General features: G+C 28.8%; 1 protein-coding gene across 2 annotated transcripts; it reads right to left on the bottom strand.

Annotated features, from left to right (window-relative positions):
* Window positions 1–401: 401 nt before the first annotated feature.
* Window positions 402–27082, bottom strand: LOC129908579 (putative uncharacterized protein DDB_G0291608). Of its 2 annotated transcripts, XM_055985180.1 has the most exons (6): window positions 26636–27082; window positions 19748–19771; window positions 13089–13286; window positions 1724–2031; window positions 608–1650; window positions 402–523 (listed from the first exon to the last, which is right to left on the bottom strand). In XM_055985180.1, the coding sequence occupies exons 1-6, from the start codon at window positions 26738–26740 to the stop codon at window positions 435–437; spliced, it is 1767 nt and encodes a 588-aa protein (XP_055841155.1). In that variant the 5' UTR covers window positions 26741–27082; the 3' UTR covers window positions 402–434. The 2 variants fall into 2 exon arrangements, with proteins under 2 accessions (XP_055841155.1, XP_055841156.1); XM_055985181.1 differs by lacking the exon at window positions 19748–19771.
* Window positions 27083–27525: the final 443 nt, after the last annotated feature.

The raw sequence follows: 27525 nt of genomic DNA on the forward strand, positions 1-27525 counted from the left end.
AGAAATCTATAGATGAAGAACAAACTTTCCATAAAAAAATACTCCAAAACAATTTTTTTTTTATAAAAACTAATTTTATTTACAATTTTATTCCATCAATTTGGTTTCATACTATACATTTAAAAAAAAAAATTATACTTTTTAATGTATCCTCTTTCAAAAAAAAAAAATTATACTCTTTTTAAATAGTTTTAAATATATCAAATAATACCAATTTGCTGAATTTATTTTTTAAAATATCTTTTTTTTTCTTTTTCATCTTTTTTTTTACATTAACATAATATACATAATAATAATAAAAGAAATTTTGCATCTTTTTTATTTAATTTAATTTTTTGTTGAAAAAGAAATTGTTGGCTGGCTGTTAAATTTAATTTAATTTTTTCTTCTGATTTTTAAAAAAATTTCTTTTGTGTGAAAAAAAAATCATTGATTTAACAGTTGCAATCACAGGCGCACTTCTTGACACGTTTTTCTGATTTGAAAATATTGTCTGTGCTACGAATGGAACGAGGTTGAACATCTGAAAAAGAGACAAAAACATTGATATTAGAAGTTCGTTTTGTAACGAAAAGAATTCTAATATAAAGTTTCTATATTAACTTACAATGTGGCCTCTCTGATTCCATAGCTTCTTGGTTCATATCAGCTTGAGCTTGATTCATTGGAATAGGAATGTTAACTGGGCTCATCAAGCTGCGTCCATAAGCGTTACGTCCGATTTGGAGAATTTGTGGTTGATCAGGCATTGGTGGGGTCATTGTGTCCCTTGGTTCCATGGGCAATTGTTGAGTTGTCAATTGTTCTTCTTCTTGTTGTCTTTGTTGTTGCTGTTGTTGTTGTTGTTCTTGATTATGCATTTGTTCGTTTGACTGAGTTTGTGAGTCATCTTCTTCGGAGCTATTGCTATCGGAGTCAGAGTTCGATTCAGCAGCTTCTTCAGCAGCTAGGCGTCTAAGTTCATCGGTAATTCTCTCTTCAGCAGCACGTTGAATATTTCGCAAATCCTCAGCTGTAATACCGGCACGTTGTAGAGCCAGTCCCAATGGCACCCGCTGAACTTGAATGTGTGGCAATTCTTGGTTACCCGATGGAATTTGAATGGGCATATCGTCGGAAACATGAATTTCACGGAATGGCAACTGTTGGACATGAATGCGAACATGTTGTTCCTGCATTGGTTCTGGGTGAGGAGCTTGCATAATTTGTGGGGGCATTGGTGGACGCATACCACCCATGGTTGGCATATGTTGGAATGGTGGTGGCATTTGACGGACCATTGGTGGTTGTTGTTGTTGTTGGGGCATTGGTGGCATCATGTTCATGCGTTGTGGCATCATACGTTGTGGCATATGGGTCAATGGGAATTGATTTGGTGTTTGACCAAATGGAATTGGCACACGTTGGTATGGAATGAACATGGGTCGAATGGCTTCGACATCATCGACTTCTTCACGCAAATTAGGACGGGGTTGTTGTTCCTTATCTTCGTTGCCACTTTCACAGAAAATTGAAATGCGTTCACCGGTAATGCGAGCCTTTTTGGGGTCAGTTGTAAGATTAACTCCGAATGGAAGATTGACAGTCTTTGAGGGAGAGTCGACTATTTCTTCGGCGTGTTTACGTTCAACTACACAGTTCATGCGGGATCTAAAGGAAAAGTAATACAAATCATAAGTAAATATTACGGTTTCCATGATTTTAAATAAATATCTTATAATACTTCTTGTTATTTTGCAAAAGAGCAGCTGCAAGGTCGCTTAAGTCTAATTCAAGAGGAACTTTGTTTGAAATCTTTTGCAAGTCATCAGCTTCTTCGCTGTCCGAGAAAGACGAATCGGTTTCACTTTCATTATTTGTTTGTTCGTTGTTGTTGTTGTTGCGGGAATCTACCGGTAGTGGTACTGGTGCAGCAGCAGTTTTAGGCTTTTCCACTTTCTTCACCATTGTTGGTTCTTCTTTGTCAAGATTTTGCAAGTCAATTTCATCATTGGAATCAACACCAATCAATGCATCAGCACGTGGAAGTTCCTGTAAAAAAAGAAAGAAAATGAAAAAAAAATCCAATAAGAGGAAGAGTTTGTGTAAAATTGCAAAAGACTTTTATTATAATGCTAGGTTGATTGGTTTTGGTTTCAAAGATAGATAGATAGATACTTTGGACATTATCCGCTACCTCTATAGCCGTGGATGATGTCTTAATGGTACACAATTACATAACCGTGTCGGCGATATGGAAGAGTTCAATGGCTTGAGGAAGCTTTAGTGTTGTCTGTTAACTTACAATCTGTTATGGGAAAACGTTATGCAATAGCCTTTCGTGTTTACCGTGGACATATATGGAAAGTCGGTTAAAGACTCTCCATCATTATAGCCAACAAACCGTGCAGGTATAGGAGTTTTATATTATAGAGAAAAAAAAAATAGAAATATTTTTTTTAAATTCATATAAGATGGAATAAAACTTTCGCAGCGTTTAAGGTAATCCTATAGGGTTTGCTTGTTTTGTTTGCTATTTTGTCTATGTTATAAGACTAAAGTTTGTATTTTAAAACTTATTTATAAATTTCATTACGTAAAAAGAGGAGGGTGTTTAGATGTTGTAAATGTTTCAGCTGATTAAGTTTCGTTTAACTTTGAAAAATTACTTCACGATTAATTACATGTAATACAAGATAGCCAATTTATCAGACAAAAAAAAAAAAATCATGTGTGCAATTCACACGTGGTAGAAGTGAAACCTTAAAAAAATCATTTTTCTTGCAAAAAAAAAAAAAAATAGAAAAAATCTACCTATTTTTATTCTATCACCTTCAAATCCATGTTTTTTATATGACAACCTATATAAATGTTATATCATCTGAAAGCTTATTGTCTAAGCTCAAAATATATATCGATCAGGTCTATGAGACATCTACAAAGAGAACTCGATGAAATTTCATCCAAAAACCAAAAAAAACATTTATTTTTATGTTCTCATGCTATTAAATCAATTTTTTTGTCTGACAACCTATAAAAAATTTTATACCATGTGAAAGCTTATTGTTTCACCTTGTATAATTATGTATAAATCTTATTTCAAAGATGTCTACAAGAGAAGTTAGAATTTTTTAAAGTCAACCATGTCGAATTTCCAGACTGAGATTACGGTACTTCCTACACTGGTAGCTGGTCATCGCCAACAGATCTCCACAGGTGTTTTGAGGTATTTTTAAATTTTTTTCAATTTAAGATTGTGTAACTTGTAGAGCACGTAACGTTATGTGTGATATATCAAATAAAAGGTTATGTTATCAGCATGCGTATTAAAGTTAAATCAAATTTGTATGTGCACTAGATCAAAAGATATAACGTGTGTTGGAAAAGAACATCTTTTTACCGTTATCTCCGAATTTTGAATATGAAATTAATTGAAATTTTGTACAATTATAATATATTTAATTACCTATCTACAGTACAAATTTCATTCATCTATCTTTTAAAACAAAAAAGTTAAAACAAATTGAAGTCGTGTCGCGTTTTCGTTTCATCTTGTTTCAAATCACTACGATACTAAAGAAGTTTTCACTTCAAAAACAAAACTTTCCTTCAGTGACCGGATGCATTAGTGAGATTTTTATCGTTTTTCTATAGGTAACTATTATTATTTTTTCATACCTACTACTTATTTGGTAACTTTACAACAAGATAAACAAGACACATTTTTAAGTTTTCGCTGTGTGACGAAATGCGATTTTATCTTAGACAAAGTCATGTTTTTTGTCAAATATAATTAATAAGTGCATTTTTTCTTAGCGATTATATTTAATAATTAAATAAATAATAACAGGTATCTTGAGTAATCATAGAAATTATTTACTAAACATTTTTTCACAATAATTTTTGTTCATCTTACATAAATGTATATCCGAATAGTCCTTCCGGGAACGCTTTCATCTCTTTAAAACTCAATTTAAGATCTACTGAATTTAATTTTCTATGTATTTGTGCTTTGAAAACTACTACGAAATCATTTTCTGCAAGCAAAAAACCTTACTTCGTTATATTTAAGAATATTTATGTTCATCATAATCATATCAAAATAAAAATTGAATCTGAAGCAGATCGCCAAACAAAAAATATAGGTTTAACTATATTTTTTGTTTGGCTTTGAATTAGTTGACGTCGTCGCTCATTTGCCCTTGTAGATTAATAAAATTAAATTCAAGTGGTAAATAAGTTTAATGCTTTTATATTGAAAGCAAAAATCAACTAAGCGTAATTCCGGGAACGCAATTTGTAGATTTTTTTTGGTTAAAACTACATATATTCTTTGTTAATAAAACTCTACAAGATAAAAAATATTTTAGAAAATATTATTCTTTTAACATTATTGTGAAGAAAAGGAAAAAATTAAAGTTATATGCCAAAACGTAATTTCTGGGAACGCGTTTTGTTCGGGAAATATCTCTCTGGAACTAAGTGAAATGATGCAGTTTCCTCAACTTGATTCCTATTTCAATATGCCTTTAATGGCAATTATTTTAAAGAAGAATAAATGTTTGAAGTTTTTAAACGTTCCTGAAATGACTTTATCTCTGGCTTTTTCCATTAGCTTCCGTGATAATTAAAAAATATAATATTTTGAATACCGCCTTTATTTATGTGATACATAAACGTGTAACATTATATTGATAACAAAATTATTTAAATTTAATGTTGTGGAATGTAGGAGTAGGTATTTAATGGATAAAACTTTAAAATACAGAGACTGTTTATTAAATGATAGCCTTTTCACTCCGGTATCCGGTGACTCATTTAAATAAATATTTACTAATCCAAATCAAAATTAAACATCTCTCTGTCATACATCAAACACCTATCTATCAATTTGATGTCTTGGAATTTAACATTTCATCATCACATCATCGGCAAATTTAAACAACAACAAAAAAAAAATGAAAACTCATATTAAAATGCATAAAACGTGACAATCTAACAGAGTTTCCTTAACAATAAACATAAATAAAACAAACGTGCATACTTTCCATTTTCAGCATAAATCAAATAGTATTTCTACCTACCTAATAAAAAAGCAAAGCAAAAAAAAAAAAATAATTAAAAATTGTTCCTTTTTTATTATTATATATATCTAATGACTGGTGTTGTATAATATTTGCAATACGTGCTTTGAATTGACAAACAATCTCTACAAAAGATCAGTGAATAGCACATTTGTATGCAAAGACTTGGCTGTTGATCTTTCTTCTTAAAATAAATTGTTACATTATTTATAAAAATAGTTAGATAGTAAAGGGTGTTTTTTTTTCTCATTCTTCTAATGTCGCATGTCAGGAAATCGCTGACTATGTATGAAAAACGTAAGCAACTTTGAGTTGAAAATAGTTGAAAATGAAAAAAACCCAAGTGAGGCAGCCATATTTGCTAAGATCACTTTAACAGAAACACCCTTTATTTAAATTTATGTTCTTGGTTCACGCTGTTGAAGTGATCACAACATAACAAGACTTCAGATCGTTGTTCTTTGATTTATTATCATTTTTTTTTATTTGTTACCTACCTATATGAGTTTGTATAACTACATACATATAACAAACATGCATGTTATATTCAAAGATGTTTATACCTTAGCCATTAAACCGGATACTTTGCATTTTAAGTATGGAAAATCACCGATGCCTCAAAAGTTATTTGTTTATTTTGTTTAGATTGTATCATTTTGGCAATCATTTTTTTTTCTTCTTTTTTTTTTCTAAGAGGGTATTGGTTTGCTGTTTTTGTTTATTTTAAGAATACAAAATTACTCTTTTAAATAATTCAACAACTTAAGAGGATTCGAGAAGCTATATAATTTGAATTTTAAGTACTATACTTTCAATAAGTTTATGTAAGCCTTTCTTTTGGTAACATTATTAAGTTTTTGAAAGCTCATAAAAGACCAATTAAAATGGAAAAAGAATAACAAAGCCAATTCAATATATCCTAGCATTGGGAAAATATATAAAATATGTCAGACTTTGTATTCCCTAAATAAAAGATTTAAAAGAGCTTTAGTATTTTGAAAATTAAACCTAGTTTAACATAAACACTTCAACCCATAAATTGTCTTTTGCTTACGCAATTAAATATTATTGTTGAAAAATTAACAACCTTTTTATGCAAAAAAAAAAAAAAAAACACAAACAATAAACAATAACAATGACTAATATTATTTATGCTAGATATTCAAAGAAAGACATATAACTAAAACTTTCGACAAATTCATAAATATTTATAATAGATGAAACTTGTTTTAAAAGTTTTTAACAAATCATTGTCATTTGCATTGTATTTTGTTTTGGGGCTAAACCGCAAGTAATTTTCCATAAGGAGGGCTATAAACTATTCTTTAAAATAATAATGCAAATAATGTCTTTTTTGTGGTTATCTGTTTAATTTCATATGAATATAGTTATATTAAAAACAGATTGTAATACATAATCATGTGATATTAAGTTAAAACAGATTTATTTGGCAAAATTATATAATTGTTTTGTTTGTTTTGATTTTTTTTTGTACATTTTTTTTATAAGATACTATTAATACAGGCTTGATACTTATCAAAATTTAATCCTACCAAATAAATAAATTAATCAGATTTAATGGAAAAAAATCACATGTTTTTTCATTATTTCTGAAATCACACATTACTGCTAATTTAAAGCCGTACAACATCTTATTAGTATTTAGGTGCGTATATATTTAAGTAATGTCTGTCAATCATGAAATGATTCATGCATTTAGGTACAAAAATTACAATAGGCCTTTTCAAACTCTATTCATCGCTGAAAACCAAAAGTTTCTTCGACGTCTGGTTGCCGAGTTATTTGCAATCGAAATATTTTATTTATTGGTTAATAGAAAAAAACATAAAAAATATTCCTTTTATGATTCTCGTGTAATTATAATAACTTTGTTGACAATCACAACCCCATAATTGTTAATGGGAACTTAAGAACCAATCCTAATTGTTGAAAGTTGTACCGTGCGAAATTGTTAACGTCAAACGAATGACCAAAATTCATCCAATCTTCAAGTTAAGTATCGAATAAATCAACCTAAAAAAAAAACATCCATCCGCACGAATTGCTTAATATATGATGTTCGCGCCTTTGATATTTTGAAAGTAAAAGGTAAATATATTCAATGGCTATAAAAAAAAACTCTTACAATCATGAATTTCACACAGAAAAAAAGCCTTTAACATTTTGTACACTTTCAACTTTTACCAATAAACTTTCCGTTTAACTCATGAAAACATCGTAAACTTCCAATTTACTCTTTTCATATCATGTGAGACTGTGGCGGTGCGACGCGGCATCATTTACCACCTACTAATGTATACGGGTCATTAATTTTTATTTGTTTTTTTGTAAAAAAAAAAAAATAATAAAAACAAATTTATCTGGACTTTCTCTCTTTCTGCACTAAATTTATAAGCCTTTCTTATTGCATTTTGTTTATTTTTTTCTGTTTTGTATAGAAAATGATTCTTTTTGTACAAAAATAAAACACTTAATTAAAATCTCAAGTATGTAATTTATTCGAGTTCATTAACTGCGAGGGCATCTTTTCAAGGTATACCTTTACCTCTATCACAATATTATATGACTAAAGTAACTACTGATCCATGGGATACATATATTGTTTGATATGCATCTTAAATTAAGTTTTATATAGCGTATAGGTATAACGATTGCATCGTAAAGAGTATATTTCTATAAGATCTTGAACCCAATGCCATTGTAAAAGGAGGTTAAGATAGAATCTTTTTTTTTTTTGTTAATTTAAATAAAGTTGCAATAAATCCCCCAACAAATCTATTGTTTGCATGCATTTTTTTTTTTTTTTTGAAAGATGTTAAGGCCACTTATCTACTCAATGTTAATTGATGATTAAGTACACACGCAGCTTTGACTAAAGTTCAACAATAGTAATAATCATATAAGCTAGAAACTACTATAGGTAGGTAGTTGAAATATCTTAAAGATTCTCTAGCGAAGTACGATTACTATGCAATATTGATCAATGAGTTATTTATTTAAATTTTGTTTAAAGAATATTCTTGAAATGAACTTATTCTACCTACTTCAATATTTATTCATATTTGAAATCATGTCATGAAGAATGAAGTTGTTTGCACAATACCCCAAACAATCACTTTGTAATTAAATTCTTTCAATTCAAAATGAATCTAATGGCGCTGTTATTAATTTCAAATCAGATTTTGCATACATACATATATCATCTACTTCTACGTATAGCTATCGTATTTGAAAGTAATCATCGACTTCTGGTTGAATACAAGTAGTAGCTCTTATCTAATTAAGTTTATAAAACTCACATCAATCTTTATTTTTTTTCCAAACCTGGCATTGAAATTATTCGTAGAGAACTTTTTTGAATCTGTTCAAGGTTTACTGATCATCATTAAAATAGCCATAACAATTATTATGGCTAGTTAACGTGGCTCAATGTAATGCTTATCTCAAAAAGAGAAGCAAAATTTAAAAAAAATATAGATAATAATAATGATATGACGTGATGAGATATAGCACACATACATGGGTACATTATTCGAAAAAAAAAATTAACTTTAAATATACTTTGTGGTTAGATTAACATTTGGTCATGGCGGATGCTTTGTGTAATTGTTTGGTTAGACCGACTGGTGCCGTTCGTGCCTAGGAACGATAATTAACAGTGAGATTTACTCTGTACATTCTCATACATAGAGATAAAATGTACATTATATATTTGCATGTATGGCTGTATTTTTGAAAAATATAGGTATAGTTTAACAATAATGCAGAAAAAAGATATTATCTAATTTTATAACATATATGTGCTAATGGCTATTTGGATTTGGTAGCAAGATTTGAAAATATTACGGCGGAGTTTTGAAAAAAAAAAAACGTGAATACCTATAATAATTTTTATTTATTGATGTTGTGTCGTGATTTGTATTTTAATGCTCATTTAAAAGCTTAAACGTTTTGTGATTAATTTTATGCATAAATTAATACTTTTTTTTAATGTTTGCTTAAATTATAAGCAAAGAAAGATTGTCATTAAAAGATTTATATATGACTTTTAATTACTATTGTTTTTAAATGGATTTCCTCAATAAGAGGATTTGAACAAATCATGAAAACAGCTTAAGATATGGAATTTATAATTTGTTTGGTTAGGAAAGAGTTTTTTCGTTGAGATACCTACATATATTTTAGCATACAATTTGTTCTCTGTCAATAAGATCCGGTTTGGATCTCTTTTTCAACCACATAAACACCACGTGAAAAGTGAAAAGTGCATTATACACGAATGGTCTACAAAGTTATCGAAAAATAGTCATCTTGGATTGGTCCAGTTTAGTGGAGACTGAATAAATTTGACCTTAAAAGACTTTTAAATCACATTTGAAACTAATCTATGAATAAATCTATGATCTATTAAATATTTGTACGTATTTTGAAAACATCTTTCCAACAGTCTAAGTTTTTATATTTGATTTTGTCCCTTCATGGACTACAAGCTATTCGCTTAACGTTGTTCATAGTAAAATGTTATTTATTTTTTAAAATTTTATTTAAATATTGTTTGAAATGTTCTGAGTTGTTTAAATAGACAAAACCATTGAAAAATAAATTTAATTGAAACGCTATTTAAAGATACCAAAAAATATAATACTTATTTAAAATGCGTTCAAATGAACATTCCAACGCAGCTCTATACTACTTATCAAGCTCAAAATATGTACATACGTTAACATAAATTCTACACAGCACTCTTTCCACATCATTGCTGTGGTCTCTATATTATCTAACCATTAAATGACCCGTATACCACCACCATTTCTGTACTAAGAGTTGCATTATAACCACCATTGCATTACATCGCAACATAACTCAAATACACACCAGCTGCATTAGCTGCATAAAGCAAGCAAAAAAAAATAAATAAATAAATAAAATACTTAAAAGATAAAATCTCTACCGCGTACATTATTTTAAGTAAAAAAAATTTAAAAAAGAAAAAAAAAATTCCATCAAACTTACAGCACTCTATACCACCATTAACTACACATCAAGAGGCGTTTCTATATTTTTTGATGATTCATTTTGAAACAACAAAAATTACATAATCTGAAAGCTAACATCAACGTCACCTTTACTTGATGAGAAGACGTGTTTTTTTTTTTTTTATTTTTTCTTGTGACAGGGGGTGCGCAAAACGACTAGCAGTAGAAATCCAAAACGAAAGAGCTGAGTGTAAAACCACTTTATTTGTATATTGATATGTGAAGTTTCAAAGGAGTTTTTCTCGTACCATGCACGAATATGCACCATACTCGTATATGAGTTTAAGAAAATAAAAATAAACAATCTCTAGACTTGGAGATGTTTCGTTCGCAATTCGCATTACCCGCACGACACTGCATATGCGATTCAAACTGTTGTCGGTTATTACTTCTATATACTCTCTGAAGCATTCGTGATCTTTAACATTTTTTTTTTTAAGTTGCTGTTGGCATATAGATTGCAAGTGTTTATTTTATTTTAAAATCAGCATCTCTGTCTACGTATATATAATATTTTATATTTCGTTAACTGCTTTCACTTTAGATGGAGTTTGTTCGTTGATTGCACATTGCTTGTAAGAGTTGTTTTTTTTTTTTTTTAACTACATTAGAGCTTACTGATTATTTTTCTCTCCCACTGATACATTATATGGTTGCCAATGCGATATTTTTACAAGTATTTTTGTATTTATGAATTAAAAAAAGACGGGTTTTATTAAATTCTCTAATTTTTAAATTTAATGCACAGTTTTCATTTTATTTTTAGAAAATTTATTCAAATTATTAATTGGCACAAAAAAAAAATAGTAGGTATTGGGCAATAATATTTAGGTAATTTCTCGGACTTTGATTGGTCAACTGTCAAAAAAAAATCCTTCCAATTTAGGTAATTTTATTGGAAAGGTGACTGGAAAACTAGGCAAGAAAATTTTCCCTAAATATTTAGGAAAGTTTTTTTTTGTCAACATGACAGATGATTGTTTTTAATTTTAACAGAATTTAATCTATGTATTTGTGTGAAAAACGATTAAAAATTGCATTATCGGTTTCAAATTATAATATTTATTTATTAAAGTAAAGTGAAATTTGGTGTCTGTCCCACGCGATCTGTAAAATTCTCAAGTAAATTTCGAAATTTGACAATATAATGGTGCATCCAAACTAATTTAGTCAATTTACTCAAATTTCCGTTCAGAAAATGACGTTGCACGTTCAAGAAATATTAGGGACTTAATATCCCTAATATTTCTTGAACGTGCCCATTGTGTGTCGTCCATTTTTCATGTGATGATTTTATTTGATGTTTTCAAAAAATTTTTTTATTATATACAAATACTTTTGAATAAAGTACATTCATAATAATGAATTATATACAAGTAGAAAAAAATATTAAGCTAAGCAAATTAACAAACAACTTGAGGTTTATTCAATTTTTCACATCTCTGTGTCGGAATGTAGAAATATTTGTGTACTTTTCTTTCTTTAACAGCTTTTTATAATGTGTCAACAAATATTCTTCACAGAGCCTATTATTCCTATTGGAAATATAATTGAAATTACGTAAGCAAAACAAATATACATACATATAAATATAATACATAACATGAATGTTTCATTATTTGTTCCTCTTTATTCTAATTGTTGGTTTTTCCCTAGAAACCAATTTAAAATAATATTGAAAATTCAATTGTTCTTCTATTCAAGACGCCTTTTTTTGAAAAATTTTATATATTGAATTCATTAAATTAAGACAGGCTTTACCTTTTAATAACAAATCAACATTCATGACTTGTAGTTAAGTATTCATTAAATTCCCATTATTTTGTTTTGTCTGTCTTCATTAAAATAATCATGAAATAAACATGACGTTGTGATAGTAAGATAATTTTTTTTGAAATTTATTTTCAAATCATGAACTATAATTATTATATAGAAATCAAACGGAAACTCATGTCATAATAAATACTTTGTAAAAATACATATATTGCGTGAACTTTGTTAATAAAATGATTGGATTGAATGCAAATGTAAGATATTTATTAATTATTTGTTGTGACTTTCGATCTGGGATTTTGCTCTTTAAATATTTCTACAATATAACTAATTAAGAAAAACGAGTGATCAGGGTAATTATAACAAAATCACATGGATATGTATGATTTGTTTTTTTTTTTCGGCTCCGGGAAAGCTAAAAGTAGGGTTATGTCATATTTTTTACCAGTATCTATTTATGCATTTATGTTCATTTGTTCCATCATTAATTCTAACCTACCTTTCGTAATTTGACAAATGAGATATTATTGGAGAAGTCTTCCTCTACCGCTGGTTATAAGGTTTAAGGTGATGCAATTGGATTACGAAATCGACTTATTTTAAAGAAATAAGTTATGTTTTATAATATTTGTACTAAGAACCCCTACTAGCAATTTTGTATTGAGATAATAACAACGATATTTACTTTTCTTTTTTTTAGTTGCAAATTATAGTTTGGTTGCACCAAAAGCTTACTGAAAGTTATTAACTATAAATATTTGAATAGTTGAAGGATTGTATCTGAAATTAATTCATCTTTTCACTTTTCTTTTTATTATCTATTAAATTTAATGAGGAACATGAATTATTACTTAAATCAATTGGTATCATCTTAGGACTGACACCAATGAACTCAATAAATTCTCATCACTTTTCTTATCAACAAAAAAAAAATACATAACCTCTTCGAAGTAGTTATTATTTAAAATATCAATTTTTGTATCAATCTTTATTATAAAATTATTCCAATCATTTAGTAAACAGAAATTCCCATTTGTCATTTCCAAAAATAAGTATTTTTCTACACTATAATTAAATTAGATTGTTGTTATATAGATGGACAAACATTAGCTGTTGTCACCACTTTCTCGATTCAATTTCGACAAAGTCATTAAAAAAATAACAAAACAAAACCAAATATGTAATTGTTACTCACCTTATTCACCTGTTGCAGGGTCTCTAACATCAGCTCTTTCTCGAGCACAGAGTCGAGAGCTTGAACCTGATCACATGATACTCGGGCTTGCAAATAGGTTGATGCCAAAATGAAAGACCCAATTATAAATGACGATACAATAATGGTGAATGCTGTAATTTTAGCAATTTTCACTGAACTCGATTGACGTTTGTAGGCCTGATGATTAAAAAGAAAAAAGAAAACAAAAAAATAAATAAATCAGTAAGTTATACAATATTGCAATAAAAAGAAAAATAGAAAATTAGTATAATTATTTTGTTCCGGTGATTTGTTGAAATTAAATTTGTTATTGTTAGTTTTAAAAATAATTTCCATAAATATTTATTAGTTGATATTTGATTTGATTTTGTTTTTAATAATATAAAAAATATAGGTCATATGCCAAAATAATATTAAAAGGTATAGAAAATAGAAAATTTGTAGGTTGCAATATGACGCAAAACAAACAACTAAGAAGTAAATATTTACTTTAAATATAAAACAACCAATGTGATATTAGTCTTTTTTCACCTGGAAAATATATTCATATTTAATTCATTTATTTTAGACACTGGTTTTCTCTGATTACATTTTTCGATAAGGTTTTTTTTTAATTGTTCAAAAATGTTGCCGCAATTGGTGAATTAATTGGAATAAGTCTAGAAAAATTCTGTTTCGAACATTGGAACCTATATAAAGATGCAGTAGAATAACAAACACTCTTCGAAAGTAGCAACAAAAGTGAAGAATTTTAAAGAAAATATCTCATTTCAAAATTTTGTTTAAGTTTTTCGGTGTGTTATTTTTTCACTGGAAATGAATTTGATAAAGGAGAATGCCATAGAAAAAAACCCAGCATCGATTAAAATGAGACCTAGTTATATGGTTTGAAAGGGCATCAATCGTAGATAACAAATATGAATTTGTTTTCTAACAAAACCATCCCCGAAGTTGCTATGACGATTCTTACTTTCAAATTAAATAATTAAAATTATTTTCAGGGAAGTCAAATTGTTTTAGTTCTATGAGATCCAGAATCGAAAAAATAGAAGATGATGTGCCATAACCTTAGATTATTTTTTAAAATTCCGCTGTTTGCTTGTATTTATGCAAAATGCATAACATAAAATAATTGATTCCGCAATTTCTTTGAGTGTGTTTTCTGCTGAGTCATTTATGATACTGATATTCTTGAAGGCTTTTTCACAAGTTGATAAAGGCTGGATTTGAACCCAAAACCCTTGTCGTGACAGTCGTTACCCTAACTATTGTGCTTTAACTTAGTTAAGTAAATCGAACTTTAGTTTTTTTTTTAGCTTAAATCAGTTAACTGTCCTAAAAATTAAGAAGACATCTTACTTTTCATAACAGATTGCCAAAGATTGCTGTTAAAGAAAATTCTTTTGAAAGCAACAATTAAAAATTTTATATGATTTTACTAAATTACTTATTGTGTGTTACAACATTTTAAACATTATACCATACACAGTACGCACTTCCATAAAAAAGCATTTTCAATCGTTTGTAAATACATATAAACAAAATATTAACATTTCTAAAATTTATTTATCACCAAATAAATTGCATAAGACCAGTTTGGCAAGCAAAAAGTCAACTTTGATGGCTTAAAAGTTGAAAGTACATAAATATAATTGGCACTCAAATGAATAAAAAAAAAAAAATACCAAACTTATGAAATAACACTCAACAACTCGCATATTGTGGCTATATCGCGTTTACATTAAAAAAAAAAAAGATTTTCTTTACTATAAAGTCTCATCATTACACTATGGCCATTGGTTTGCTACATAAATCATAGCCCCTATGTCTCTGCACTTTGCTTTATTGTTGACATTATACCTCTCTACCACCTGGAGTCAACAACACCAAGTTACCCAATAACAAAATATTGTCAGTAGTTGTTGTGTGTTTGTTGTATAGACGTATTATCTTGCATAAGTGACAAATATTGCAAAATTGACAGTTGACAGTAAAAGTGTGTTAGTTGGTTGAACTTAAAATTGCAAATTGAGAAAAATCATTGTTTGATTGGATAACAACATACCTATCTAATACAATTTATTGTGTTTGATACATTGTAGTAAGGATTGGATTGTATTAAGTGCCTTGCATAACATACATAAGATTCGAACTATGAACTGCGAAGTATAGGAAGTATAGATATTCGCAAAATTTTGAAATATCCTCTTATAAGTTGAAAGCTACAATTTGTTGACCGACAAAGAATGAAGGTGTTTTTTGTTTTCTATGGAATTTCGTTATTTAATGGAACTGTCAAAAAAATCAATGCGGCCGTTCAATGTTTATTTGAGGTTGGATTAGAAACAATTTTTTTTTTGTTCGCTAGGCTGTGGAACCGTGCGAAATTTTATTCGAATTTTCATGTGAAAAAATTTCAAAAATAAATTAGATAAATTATCTGTGGCTCAAAAGAGGTTTTGAAAAAAGTCTACAAAAACCTTGATTGCAAAAAAACTTTCATATAATCGTGATATTTTCAACTCATAATATGATCTCATTTTATCATGAACTAAACAAATCACATATCACACCTTTCAAACGAATGACCACAACTTAATATACAAAATTGACAATGATCACGTTTGTAATGTAACCTCATTTGACATTAAAAACCGTTATTTGTATTTATAATTTTCCAACAGAAAGTCATATGAGAAAGCACATTCTATTTCACTAACACAATTCTCCATATCATGATATTATTATTCACAACGAAGATACAATCAAAGAAAAGCGATAGTTTAATTTTTTTTTTGTCTATGATTTAAAAGTTTCAATGTCAAACTGCTATAGAAGGAAATAGAGCTGTCAAAAAAACACTTGTTGTATGGTAGATTAAATTGTACCCGAGTGCATTTGAGTGCATCTCATTATTATTATATGGCATTTTATTCGCATTGACTTTGGTGATGCAAACAAATCGAGAAAGTTAACTTAATGAATATTGCAACACGCGGCATTTGTGTGCTTTTATTATTTGTGAACATTAAGTGATGTAAAGCGAGTATAGTCTGCACTATATCGTATGTCATTTTGCATTGTTAGAGGAAAATGTTTCATGCATAGCAGGGTCAGTTACATTTTCAAAATAAGTAAGTAAACAAATCTTTTTGTAATGAGAGATATCATCGAGTGAAGGTGTCATGATGTCTGATATCGTCTTGTGTAAAATGTGGGTATAATGCAACAGAAAACAAACAGAACAGAAGCTAATTTAATGATCCAAGCAATTTTTTTTCAATGTCATAGTGCCGTCTTTGTTATTAAAAGAAAGTTTTTTGTAGGTGAAAATAGTCTGGCATTGTTTGTGTACGTGTTGACAGAGAAAATAAGGTTAAGAACAAAGTTCAAGAAAGAAAATAAATGTTGGTGCTGTTTGTTTTTGCATTTCTTCTTGTTTTTAATTCTTTTTTTGTTATGAACAATCATATAGATGTTTGTTTATTTAAAACAATTAACTCATTTTCAAATGTAAGGCAGCAATATGTTTTTTTTTTTGTTTAATTGTAAGTTATAAGAATTGGTCGAACAATGTTTGGGATTGGTATAGGATTTGCATCAGATCAGGGTTATAAGATGTCTGGCAAAAAGAACAGATATCTTACGTTTCTAAATGCAATTCTTTGAAACAAAAAAAATCATGCGAAAATCAAATTTTTCGGCAGAGTTGTGAGCTATACAAAAAACAAAGAAAACAGTGATGCAAGAATAATAATGAGCTGATATTGGTTTTCCTCAAATCAATTTCTGTACTACAGTTCTTTAAATTTCAAAATACCTACTATTAGATTGACTTTGGGTAAGTTGAGTCGCCAAGCAGCTGTTTTGTACAATAGTTTGCTGCAACAGTAAAAAGGAGGTATGCTGACTGTCAGCTAGGATTCAGGAGTTTGAAATATCCTTGTAATTTATTTTAAATTGCAAATGCACGTTAGTTTTAACTTTTTAAATGATAAATAATGAGAAAAAGATAGAACTATAGGTAAATCATTCACATTAAATTAGTACGGTTAAAGAAAGAACCTAGAACAATTGTACAATACGCTCAGGTACAAAAGTGATACAGAAAACCAAAACCAAACAAAAATAAAATTAAAAACAAAATAGATTTTTTAGCGTGACGACTACCTTCCAGCAAGTCGAAAAATGTTCTGGTTTCTTAAAACAAACTCTAGCACGAATGTGAAAGAAAGAGAACGGTGGGAGGAAAAGGAAATAAAATAGTAGGTAATTTAGGAGAATACTGACATACATACATATATTCCACTTTTAGAGGGATTTAAGTTTTGAAATTTGTAGCCAAATTGAATCTGGAAACAGATTCGTGGAAGGAAGCCTTAGCGCATGATATTCTTGGCAATATGTGGTTTCTAAACATTCCACAGAAAGAAAGTGTAGTTAATAATGCAAATTTCAAAAATACAAGTAACAAAACGATCTAAGGACCGGTTGGACTGATTTGTATTTTTTCGTTTCGGTTTTTGTTGTTGTTAAATTAGATAATTTTTTTTTTTGTGTTTTTTCACCAATATGAAAAAAAATATGTTTGTTAAATAAATTCTTCTGTTTTGTGGGCTATAGGTTAAAGAAAAAGAAAAGAAATTTTAAGATAATAACGCTTGTTAAATAATTTTAGCTTCCTGAAATTATCAAACAGAAAAAAATCTTCAATTTTACTGAAAGAAATGTTAGGTTTTTTTTTGCTGATTTATTCAAAGAACCAGACAAAATAATTCCATTCACCATCAGTCTTCAACCAGAACATCCATCAAATTAACTTATTTGTGGTTAAATATGTAGGCCTGGTTATAAATCATCTGCATCTCGTCCACTTTCAATTTATATGTACACGAGTACATCTACATATACGAGTATTTTTATACTTTTGCAACATTTCGATTTTTTTTTTATTATTATTTGAAACTTTAAATCGATGCATGAAATTTGGGTCAGATTAGAGAGGCACCTCTCAACTTTTCCTTCTTTTTTTTCATCTTCATCTTCGTGAAATATCATGATGGTGATGGTGACTGTTACTGTTTTTACACAAATAACTCTTCAGCTGCAACAAAGATTGTCATTCGTTTTATAGGAGGAGAAGAAAAAATATAATAATATTCAAGTTGATATCTCTTTTGCATTTTTTTTTTTTTTTTTGTTTTTTATAGAGTTTTGGTTTTTGTTTTCACGTCAGGCGGCATTTTATTGTCACGCGGTGGCGGGCGTCGCGTCTGTCAGGCGGGTAATTCGAGAAGGTTTTTATTTCATCATCATCACTTTAAACAATGAAAAAGAAAAAAAAAAAATACTCACACATAGTCATTCACATTGAATAGAATTGAGAACGCACTATGCTGATGTTGGTTCAGTTAAGAGGAGATGCAGAATGTAATTTAATTTCTCTTTTTCTGCCGAAGAGAAAGATCGAGGTGGAATTTTCTTTTGAATGGAAGTTTCAACATACAAGTTCAGGTGGGCACAATGTTGGATTTTATGTCGGGCTTAGCAACTATTTGGAGAGAATGGAGATAGTGACCATTCAACACAGGCTACAACTTTTGGAAATTTTAAAAATCAAACCCGTACAATTTTTTCCGCTCAGAAACTTTGTAAATATTGTGCAAAAGACCAAACGTGTCCAAACGCCAATAAGTCACATTTAATTTTGAACAAGGTTGACTTCACCTTCATACAGCATTAAATTGCACGTTTTCTTGCAGAAAAAGCATTACACTGAGTAGTGTCAAACATTTTGATAGATAGGAAACATAAAAAAAATGATAAAGAACAATTAGAAACTTCCAGAAGCTAACTGTGCATTGTGTTCCTTATTTGATTAATTTAGTTTTCAGTGTAATTAACTTTATGCTTGTAATATGATATATTATGTAGCAAAATTTCTCGACATGGCATTGTTATTTGGTATGTTTCGTTATTTGTCTAGATTTGTTCTTGAACCCACTCAGAACTCCGCACCTAATTCTTATAATGATGAGAAAATTATTAAAACCATTAAATTACAATTAATTTATTGTTTAACAAAAAGTCATAAACTGTTCACACACAAAATCTTATTTCTTCAGATTAAAGTCATATTTTATCCACCTCCACTTTGTTGAAATTGATGTGAATAATAATAATTTAAGGAGCAGCAATGTAGTGTTCCAATTGTTGGCAAACATTATGATGATAACCAAATGTCATCCATTTTTTTTTGTTTTTTTTTCAAAACCACACCTTGCAATGTTTTGCAAGATATACAGAAATGTATATAGAGTGTTAAAATGAGTATATAAGAGAATAAAGAAAGATAGTTTAGGTTTATATATGTACGAGTATGTATTAAGTATGTGAAGAATTGATACAACTTAAAACTGAAAGAAGGTGAATCGTGAATGATGTTTTGTGCATACAAAGTTGCCAGATTAAAATCAAAACTAAAATTACAAATTCTACAAAGAAATAATATAAAGATACAAAATTACTGCAAGTGCTAAATATTGTCGCCAAAAAAAATGATAGTGTGCAAATAAATAAGCGAAAAAAGTGCAGAAAAGAAAACAAAACTACTGAAACAAAAGAGTTGAGCGACAAACCTGATTGTAGCTAAATATTCCCATCTGCAATCATGGTGAACAGAAAAAAAAAGAAAAAATAAGGAATATTTTATTATTCAACAAACATACACACAAAAAAATTATAAAAAAAATCAGAAAAAAAGATAAAAATAAAAAAATAAAAAAACAGAACAAGGACAAAATAATTTATTTCGTGTTGATGGAAATCATAAAAATAAACATCACGAACAATTTCAACAATTATTTTTTTTGAGAACAATTAATCTGCCCAATGAAACATATAATGACAAAAATAATTATTTGTATATATGTATGTATGTGTGGTGTATTTGTACTTTTCTTATTTCCTAAATAAATCTGATTCAATGTCAAAAGAACATTAATTAAAAATTAATCAATGGCTGTAAAAGTGCAAAATAAATAAATAAATAATTTGTCTTGGTGTTGGTTTAGTTAAACACCATGTGGTATAATTTCTGTGACATTAATAAAACACACAACGTTTGATATTCCGATCAGTGATTTTCAAAAAAAAAACACAAACGAAAATAAAAAAAAAGACTAAAAACACATAAAAAACCTAAACCAGAAATATCAATGATGGAAAACAAAAATTTAACTCAAGCGTTGAGTAATGCATCCGCTTTTGCGAAAATTGTTTGTCATGCACGAGTTGCATAGATATTACTGGTGGAATGGAAAAAATAGAAGGAAATTTATGTTTTTTTTTGATGTACTTTAGGTTTTTAGTCTCTAATGAATTTGTGTAGTGGACTGCATCTGTTTGTATATTATACCAACTGGAAACAAAGACTTTTTACCATTATATGTTAACATATTTTTAGTTTTGTATATCTAAATGCCAATTCAAGAAATGAACCATCTAAATAAAGAGAATTCCGATTTATCATAAGCTAAGGTTTTTGAAATCGGAAAGTACTTTTTGCGATTTGTTTCTTCATTTCTCCGAGCTCCGAAAGTTTTTTGTCTTCAAAATTTTTTTTACATTAACTCTTCCTGATTCATCTTTGAAACACGGTCACATTTAACTTTTTTCTTTCAAATTCTTCTAACTCCAGCACCGAATGGCTAGTTTTCACATGCATGAATCATACTTGACTACTGGTAAAAAAAATTTATTTTGCAGTTTTTTTTTTCTTGCTTAAAATTTTATGCCGGGATTATTTAAATGAAGAATTTTTGTTCACGTGAGCCAGTTATTTACTATTGGGTTTTCACGTTAAGTTCACTCTGCTGCAAATTGAACTCACTTGAAATAAAACTTATTCATTTAAAAATCTTATTTACCCTTTTGCAAAGCAAATTCACCTTTTGTGATTCAACAATAGTTTTCTTTAATATTTATTTACTTATATGGGAAACATATCTGAAACACGCAAAGGAATATTTTATCGCTACAAAAGGTGAATTTGATTTGCAAAGAGGTGAATTAAATTTACAAAATAGTGGTAAAATGAATTTTAAAATAAGATGAATTTGATTTGAAAAAATGCGAATTAAATGTAAAAATTTGTAAAATTTTGAACCCAAAGTCATAATAAGTTGAGAAATACAGTTTTTTATAAAAATTAACAATTCTTTTTTAACTCGGTATTTTTGAAAAATTGTGTTTGTTGTTGTTTTTTTTGTTTTATTTTGTGAAAACTTAAAATCTGTTAATCTGTTTTCTTTGAGAACTGTCTCCTTTTATATTCGTTATTAAAGTATTTAAGTTTAGTTCGCAATGAACTACATAAATGACTTCAATAAATAGACAGAAACCATTGCAATTCAATATCCTCAAACAATTGAGTAGGTACCACTTAATGATTGTGTATGCGTTTAAGTCAAACGTAAATAAATTCTTTTTAATCATTAATATTCTAGTTGCATCACCACACGATACTGCAAAATAAATACATATTAACCAAATAAAATCCAAAATTGAACTAAAAAAAAATACAAATTTAATAGCCAACAAAATGCAAATTTCAACTATAATAAAAAAGACACCACTCCACTCTGCTAGCCGCATTGACCAAACAAATAAAAAACGAATTAATCGTAAATAGACGGACGCGCCGCCACCAACCGCCATACAAAATCTATACACACGGATCCATTGCATTAAACAACAATCGTACTTAAATCAGAGATAGGTGTTCTTTATTGATTCTTTTTTTGAAATTTATTTAAAAACAAAAGCCTATAGAAGTAGATACCTATACGTCTGAAATTTAAATTTGTGCAATCCGTCTACAATTTAAATTCTCAAGGAAAAACCAAAATACCCACTTTGAGTTTGCATGTTGTGAGTGCAATCGGTTATAAAGATACTTTTGCAAATAAATTTTTGTGCGTTCTTATTTTGAATATAATAAAAAAAAAAGAAAGAAAGATTGATGTTTTCGTCATACGAAAAAATTTACATATACATAAAGCTGCATTGCATACTGGTACTTAACTATCCTTAACCATTCTTTCATCAGACATTAAAATGCTAAATGCGTTTGTGGCTGATGTGTGGCATCTACCGGGTTGTATTTATTTTTGGAATGAGTTCTTTTTGCTTAATTTTCAGTCACATACCGGACGTGATTTTTAATGACGTAAATTCAAATATTGGTGGTTTCGAGAAACTGGAGAAAAGGGATTTGATTGAAACTCAATGCCAATATTTCGTAGCCGCAAATCATGCATCAAATCAAAAAGTCTTCAATCAAACTATTTTCTTCTATTCTTACAAAGAGTTATACCAATATAAAGCTTCCCCAAGAATTGGGAAATACAAATCTTACCAATAAATAACTCTTAAACAGTCTACTACGAAAATCCAATAAGCAATCTATAATGCAAGAAACCAAAAGAAATTTCGTCATAAAAAACCAAAATAAAAAAAAGACCAAAATCAAATGGAAATATTGAATTTCTATACAAAATCAGCGCCCAATCACTTAAGCTATCCAACCGACTACTCTACAGTCTTCTATACCTTACGTGCCTTAAACTGCTTTTGCTGGAAAGAACCTCAGCTTCAATTTCAGTTTGATAGGTTTTTCATTTCTGCTGTAATGACGAAATATTTAGAAAAAAAAAAACCTATACAACTTTAACTTAAATCAGGTTTCTTGTTAATACAAAAAAAAAATATATTGTAACCGCAATACAATATTCTTTGGACTTTGTTTTGTTGTAATTTTTTTTTGTTTTATTTGTATTTGGTATTTCTTATTTTTTTCTACAAAGCTAATTAATATTATACTCGTACTTCAAGGTTGCGTTTGATACGATTATTGAAGTTGTTCTTTTGAGAAGATATTATGTACAAATTGCAGCTATAGAGTTTTTTTTAACACTTTAACCTTTAATTGACCTTAAAAGTATAAACATACATATTAAGAGAATTAAAATACCTGCTTGGTTCAAATTTAATGTAAACAAATAAACAAATATAAATATGCTAATACTGCTAATCCAATTCAAACTTGATGAATTCTTATTTATTTATTTATTTATTTATTTATTTATTTATTTATTTATTTATGATTGAAAACTTTCCAGAAAGATCTTAAAGCTTTAAAAGACTAAAATAAAATCGAACTTTTCCATTAATATTTGTATGCATTTGATATTGGTTTGTAAAACTTGTTTGTTTTCATCAAATGGTATATAGACAACATTCGAACTTTCATAGACAAATAAAACTCATAACAAAATTACCATTTCCCGCTGGTGAGGTCGTATAGACGTATAGAGGTATTACTAGGTTATACCATTTCAGTTGCTTTGTAAATCAAAGAAAAATATATAAAATGGCTGTGCTCATTGCATGTTTGTTAACAATGGATTTGTGTGGAATGAAGTTATCTTTGATTTGTTCGTGGGATGCAGATTGTAGGATGAAGAATTGCAATTTTTTCAAGACTGGCATTTGTTACCCACATACATCCGCATTGTAATTTGTATTTTTCTTTACTTAAAAGGCCATAGTAATGGTTAATGGATAAGAAAACGAATGAGAGATATATTTCTAATGAATTTTTACAGTGTTTTTATTCGATTCGATCCTCAAATTTGAGAAATTTCAGGTGAATATAATAATTTGTTTGAACTAGAAAAATGAGCAAAAATCGTGAAAGAGAAAAAGTTTAATAGCATGTTTTGACTATGGCAAATGAGATAATTCCAATTTCGAATTTGAAATGAGATAATTTCTACTTCATTTGCACGAAATGAGTTTGGATATGAAGTAACGTACTTTATTGTGAATAGGTCACATCATTTCATTCACTTGCTTTCCTAACTCATTTTGTGCAAATGAGCTCGAAATGATCCCATTTAAAATTTGTATAGGAAGTCGAAATAGGGTACAATACTCGTGTTATTATCATTTATTAATTTGACAAGGGTCACATAATGTTTTATTTTTCATCTTTTCGGGTAAGTTTTTAATAAAACACTTATTAAATCTAGCTATATATTAATTTGTAAACACGAACTCTGTTTCCCTTTTTTTAAATGACTTAACGGCAACGGATTTAAATTTAAAAAGTAATGTAAGTAAGTAAATTTATTATTAATTAATAAAAATAAAAATAAAATGTGGCGTAGTTGTACTTGTTTTTGACTGCATTTCAACAGGGGTATTAGTATTACTTACGGCCATATTATTCACTAGTTTTAAAAATACATCTGGATGTATTTAATGGCAAAAATAAATCCAAGTCAATAATATTCACTATCTCACAGACAAAAAAATAGTCATTTGTACCTAACTATTTTTTTACTATTTTCATAGTAATAGTCGGGATAACTATTTTGGATTTCGATTTATTTTTGATATTTGACAATTTTACAAAAACCAGCATTTCAAACTTTTTTAATTGCATATGAGAAACCCTTAAAAAAGTATCAGTTCATTGCCATACAGCAGACAAATTGAAACAAATCAAAATAAACCATTGGAAACACATAGTTACAATGATTTTTATTTTCCACTAGTTTTGAAAATCAAAAAAAAATATCTTACTAGTGAACGTCAACATCGGGTAAAACCGCTTTCAGAAAAAACTGCTGACAAATTTAAGTTTTCTCAACATCCAGCTTAACCATAATAGCAAACTACAAATGTCAGATGTTCTCCCGACAGTGGATGAACAATGACTTTTCTGCAATTTTTGCTAACACGCTGCGCTGTAAAACAGTTAAAAAATGTTTTTTGCTGACAGATCAATATTTTAGATCTGAGGACCATGCGTAGCTTAAAAGCCAGTAACACTTGTGATCTGTATACATATTTCATTATTAAGATTAAAGAGAACCGAGTCTTGAAAAGGTGTTTTCTTTCGGTAATAGAGTCTCTAGTGAAATCTTTTGAGTTATCACACCTTTTGGAGATCTAATTTACAATCTACATAGAGGTTACAAACCTAGCAGCATTTCGCATCTAGTTTTGACCAAATTAGGTTAGCCACTATTAAAATAGTGCTGATCTAGTGTGCCTTTTAAACAGAATTATGGAGTGTGGGTGTGGTGGTTGTGTGATATGAAGAAAGGAGTAGTTACGTATCAAATGACAGATGGCGTTTTAGAAGGTATAGAGATTTCTTCATGCCAAACAATAGATTCTAAAATGGAGTATCTGTTTGGGTAAATTTTACTTTATTGAGTAGGTATCAAAAAAACTGCATTTTTAATGCACTTTTTCGCAGAAACTACGCCGATATACACCGGCAGAATTATGAATTTGTTCTCACTCTCAAGCTCAGTCTATTTTGGGATCCTAGAAAATAACTGTTGGGTATAATTTTTTCTAATTTTTTTTTTTTTTTTTAATCAAAACAAAAACTGACAAAAACGTAGCCAATGAAATTAAAAACGCATACTTTTGAATACCTTATACTGAAAAACCTTCCGCTAGCTGCTGAATGGAATTCAAACTTTAATTGGTTCTACCTTAAATAATTGTATTATAACGTGAAGTTTACTTTGATCTAATTTATATCACCCATCAATTATTTGGTGAAATTGTTTTCATTTTATGACTTAACAAAAAAAAAAATCAGTTGATTATTTAATTTTTTTTACGCATGTTAAAATGAGTAAGTTCCTAGGTATCAGAAACTTTTTCTTGGAAAAACAATTTGTGTCAAACTCTAATTCTTTTCTACATAGATTTGAATTTTTTTTGGTCGAAAAAAATACTGTAGTTATCAAAGAAATTCTATCTAATTTTTTTTTAACAACGAAAATGAGTAATTTTCCAAGAAATAGAAATCAATACTTCTAGGAATAAAGCAAACTTTTTAATAGATTGAAATATTATGTTGTAGATTAATGTATTCAAATTTTATTTCTCATATGAGCAACTTTTCGAAGAACACCTAATCGTTTTGATACTTTTTTAAGCTAAAATATTTTTAATCGAAATTTGTTTTGCAACAAAAATTTAAAACAATAAAATATCATTGAATTTGTATTTTCTTTAACTCACATATTCGATGTCCATAAAAATAGAAACAAATAATATGTTAATTTTAGAATTCAATAACTATTTCATCATAAGGTTTGTCTGTTCTTGAATAAAAAGTCGGAAACCTTCAAACCATCGATATTTCAAACTAACCCACTGATAAAAATGAATTATTCATACATTTACTAGGTTAACACTTTTGTAACTGTGATTCAAAAGTCAGGCTTTTAATTTAATCTGTATTTGGTTTTTTTTTTTTATAAAATTAGTCAAACCACAAAATAAAATATTCCTAGTTTCACCGTTATTTTAGGCATATCTTTTCAATTCAAAGACAAGGTGGGACTCATTTAAAACTTTCAAATCAACTTAACGAAGGTTTTTTTTTCAATTCTAGCATGCATGATATAATCACTCAATCAAATAATCCTTACCGGTGGCGGTTCACTGGCAGTGCTATAAACCTCACTGGGTGCATATTCAGGCTTAATTTGTACAGTAGCCATTGAATCGTTGTCCTTTTCTGCCATAGGCTTCATTTATCCACAAGAATATGAAAGCTTTAGTGCTTTAACGTCCTTTTTAATTTATTTCGTTAAAAATTTAAAAAAATCCACAAATAAAAAATTCACAGTTAAAGTTATGTTCACACAGTCCAAATGTTATAACCACCACGAATATGAAGAAAGTAGTTCCAAACTTCTTGTTTAAGTATGGACAAAATTATATTTTATATAAAATTAGTAAACCATAAAATTATTTCCAAACGAACTGAAGACAGAAAAACAAAAACGAAAAAAGGGGTTGTGATAATTCAGAAATAAAGCAGAACACGTCTTAACACTTCGACTGCTACTCGACGTCTGAGATAATGCCAGTCAACGTTCGGAGATTTTTCTACCAGATTTTTAAACAACTGCGGAAAAAGTTGTTTGTACATTCGTGCATTTTGATGGGGATAAACACCGACAGCAACAAAAAAATATAAAAACAACCGCGAACCAACAATAAAAGAAAAAAAAATAACTATCTGTGAGATACACTATACACAACATTCAAAACCCGAAAAAGCTTCTTTTGCTTGGTTATGGTGTACCTTTGGTTCAAAACTAAAGCATACGAGTGGGTAGTGCTTACGTGATGATATTGTTTGTTGGTTGATTGTAAGACAATAGCACCGGCACACAAAAAAAAAGTGTCATGTACCAGAAACCAGACCTATCTTTCTATATGTTTTTGGACACGCTGAATCCGAATTTCAAGTCCGTTTGGCCCTGTCACCCTCCAGTTTTGAGCTGTGACTGCATTTCGTTTGAATTTGTAT

The sequence above is a fragment of the Episyrphus balteatus genome, chromosome 2 (assembly GCF_945859705.1).
Source record: "Episyrphus balteatus chromosome 2, idEpiBalt1.1, whole genome shotgun sequence".
Lineage (NCBI taxonomy): Eukaryota > Metazoa > Arthropoda > Insecta > Diptera > Syrphidae > Episyrphus > Episyrphus balteatus.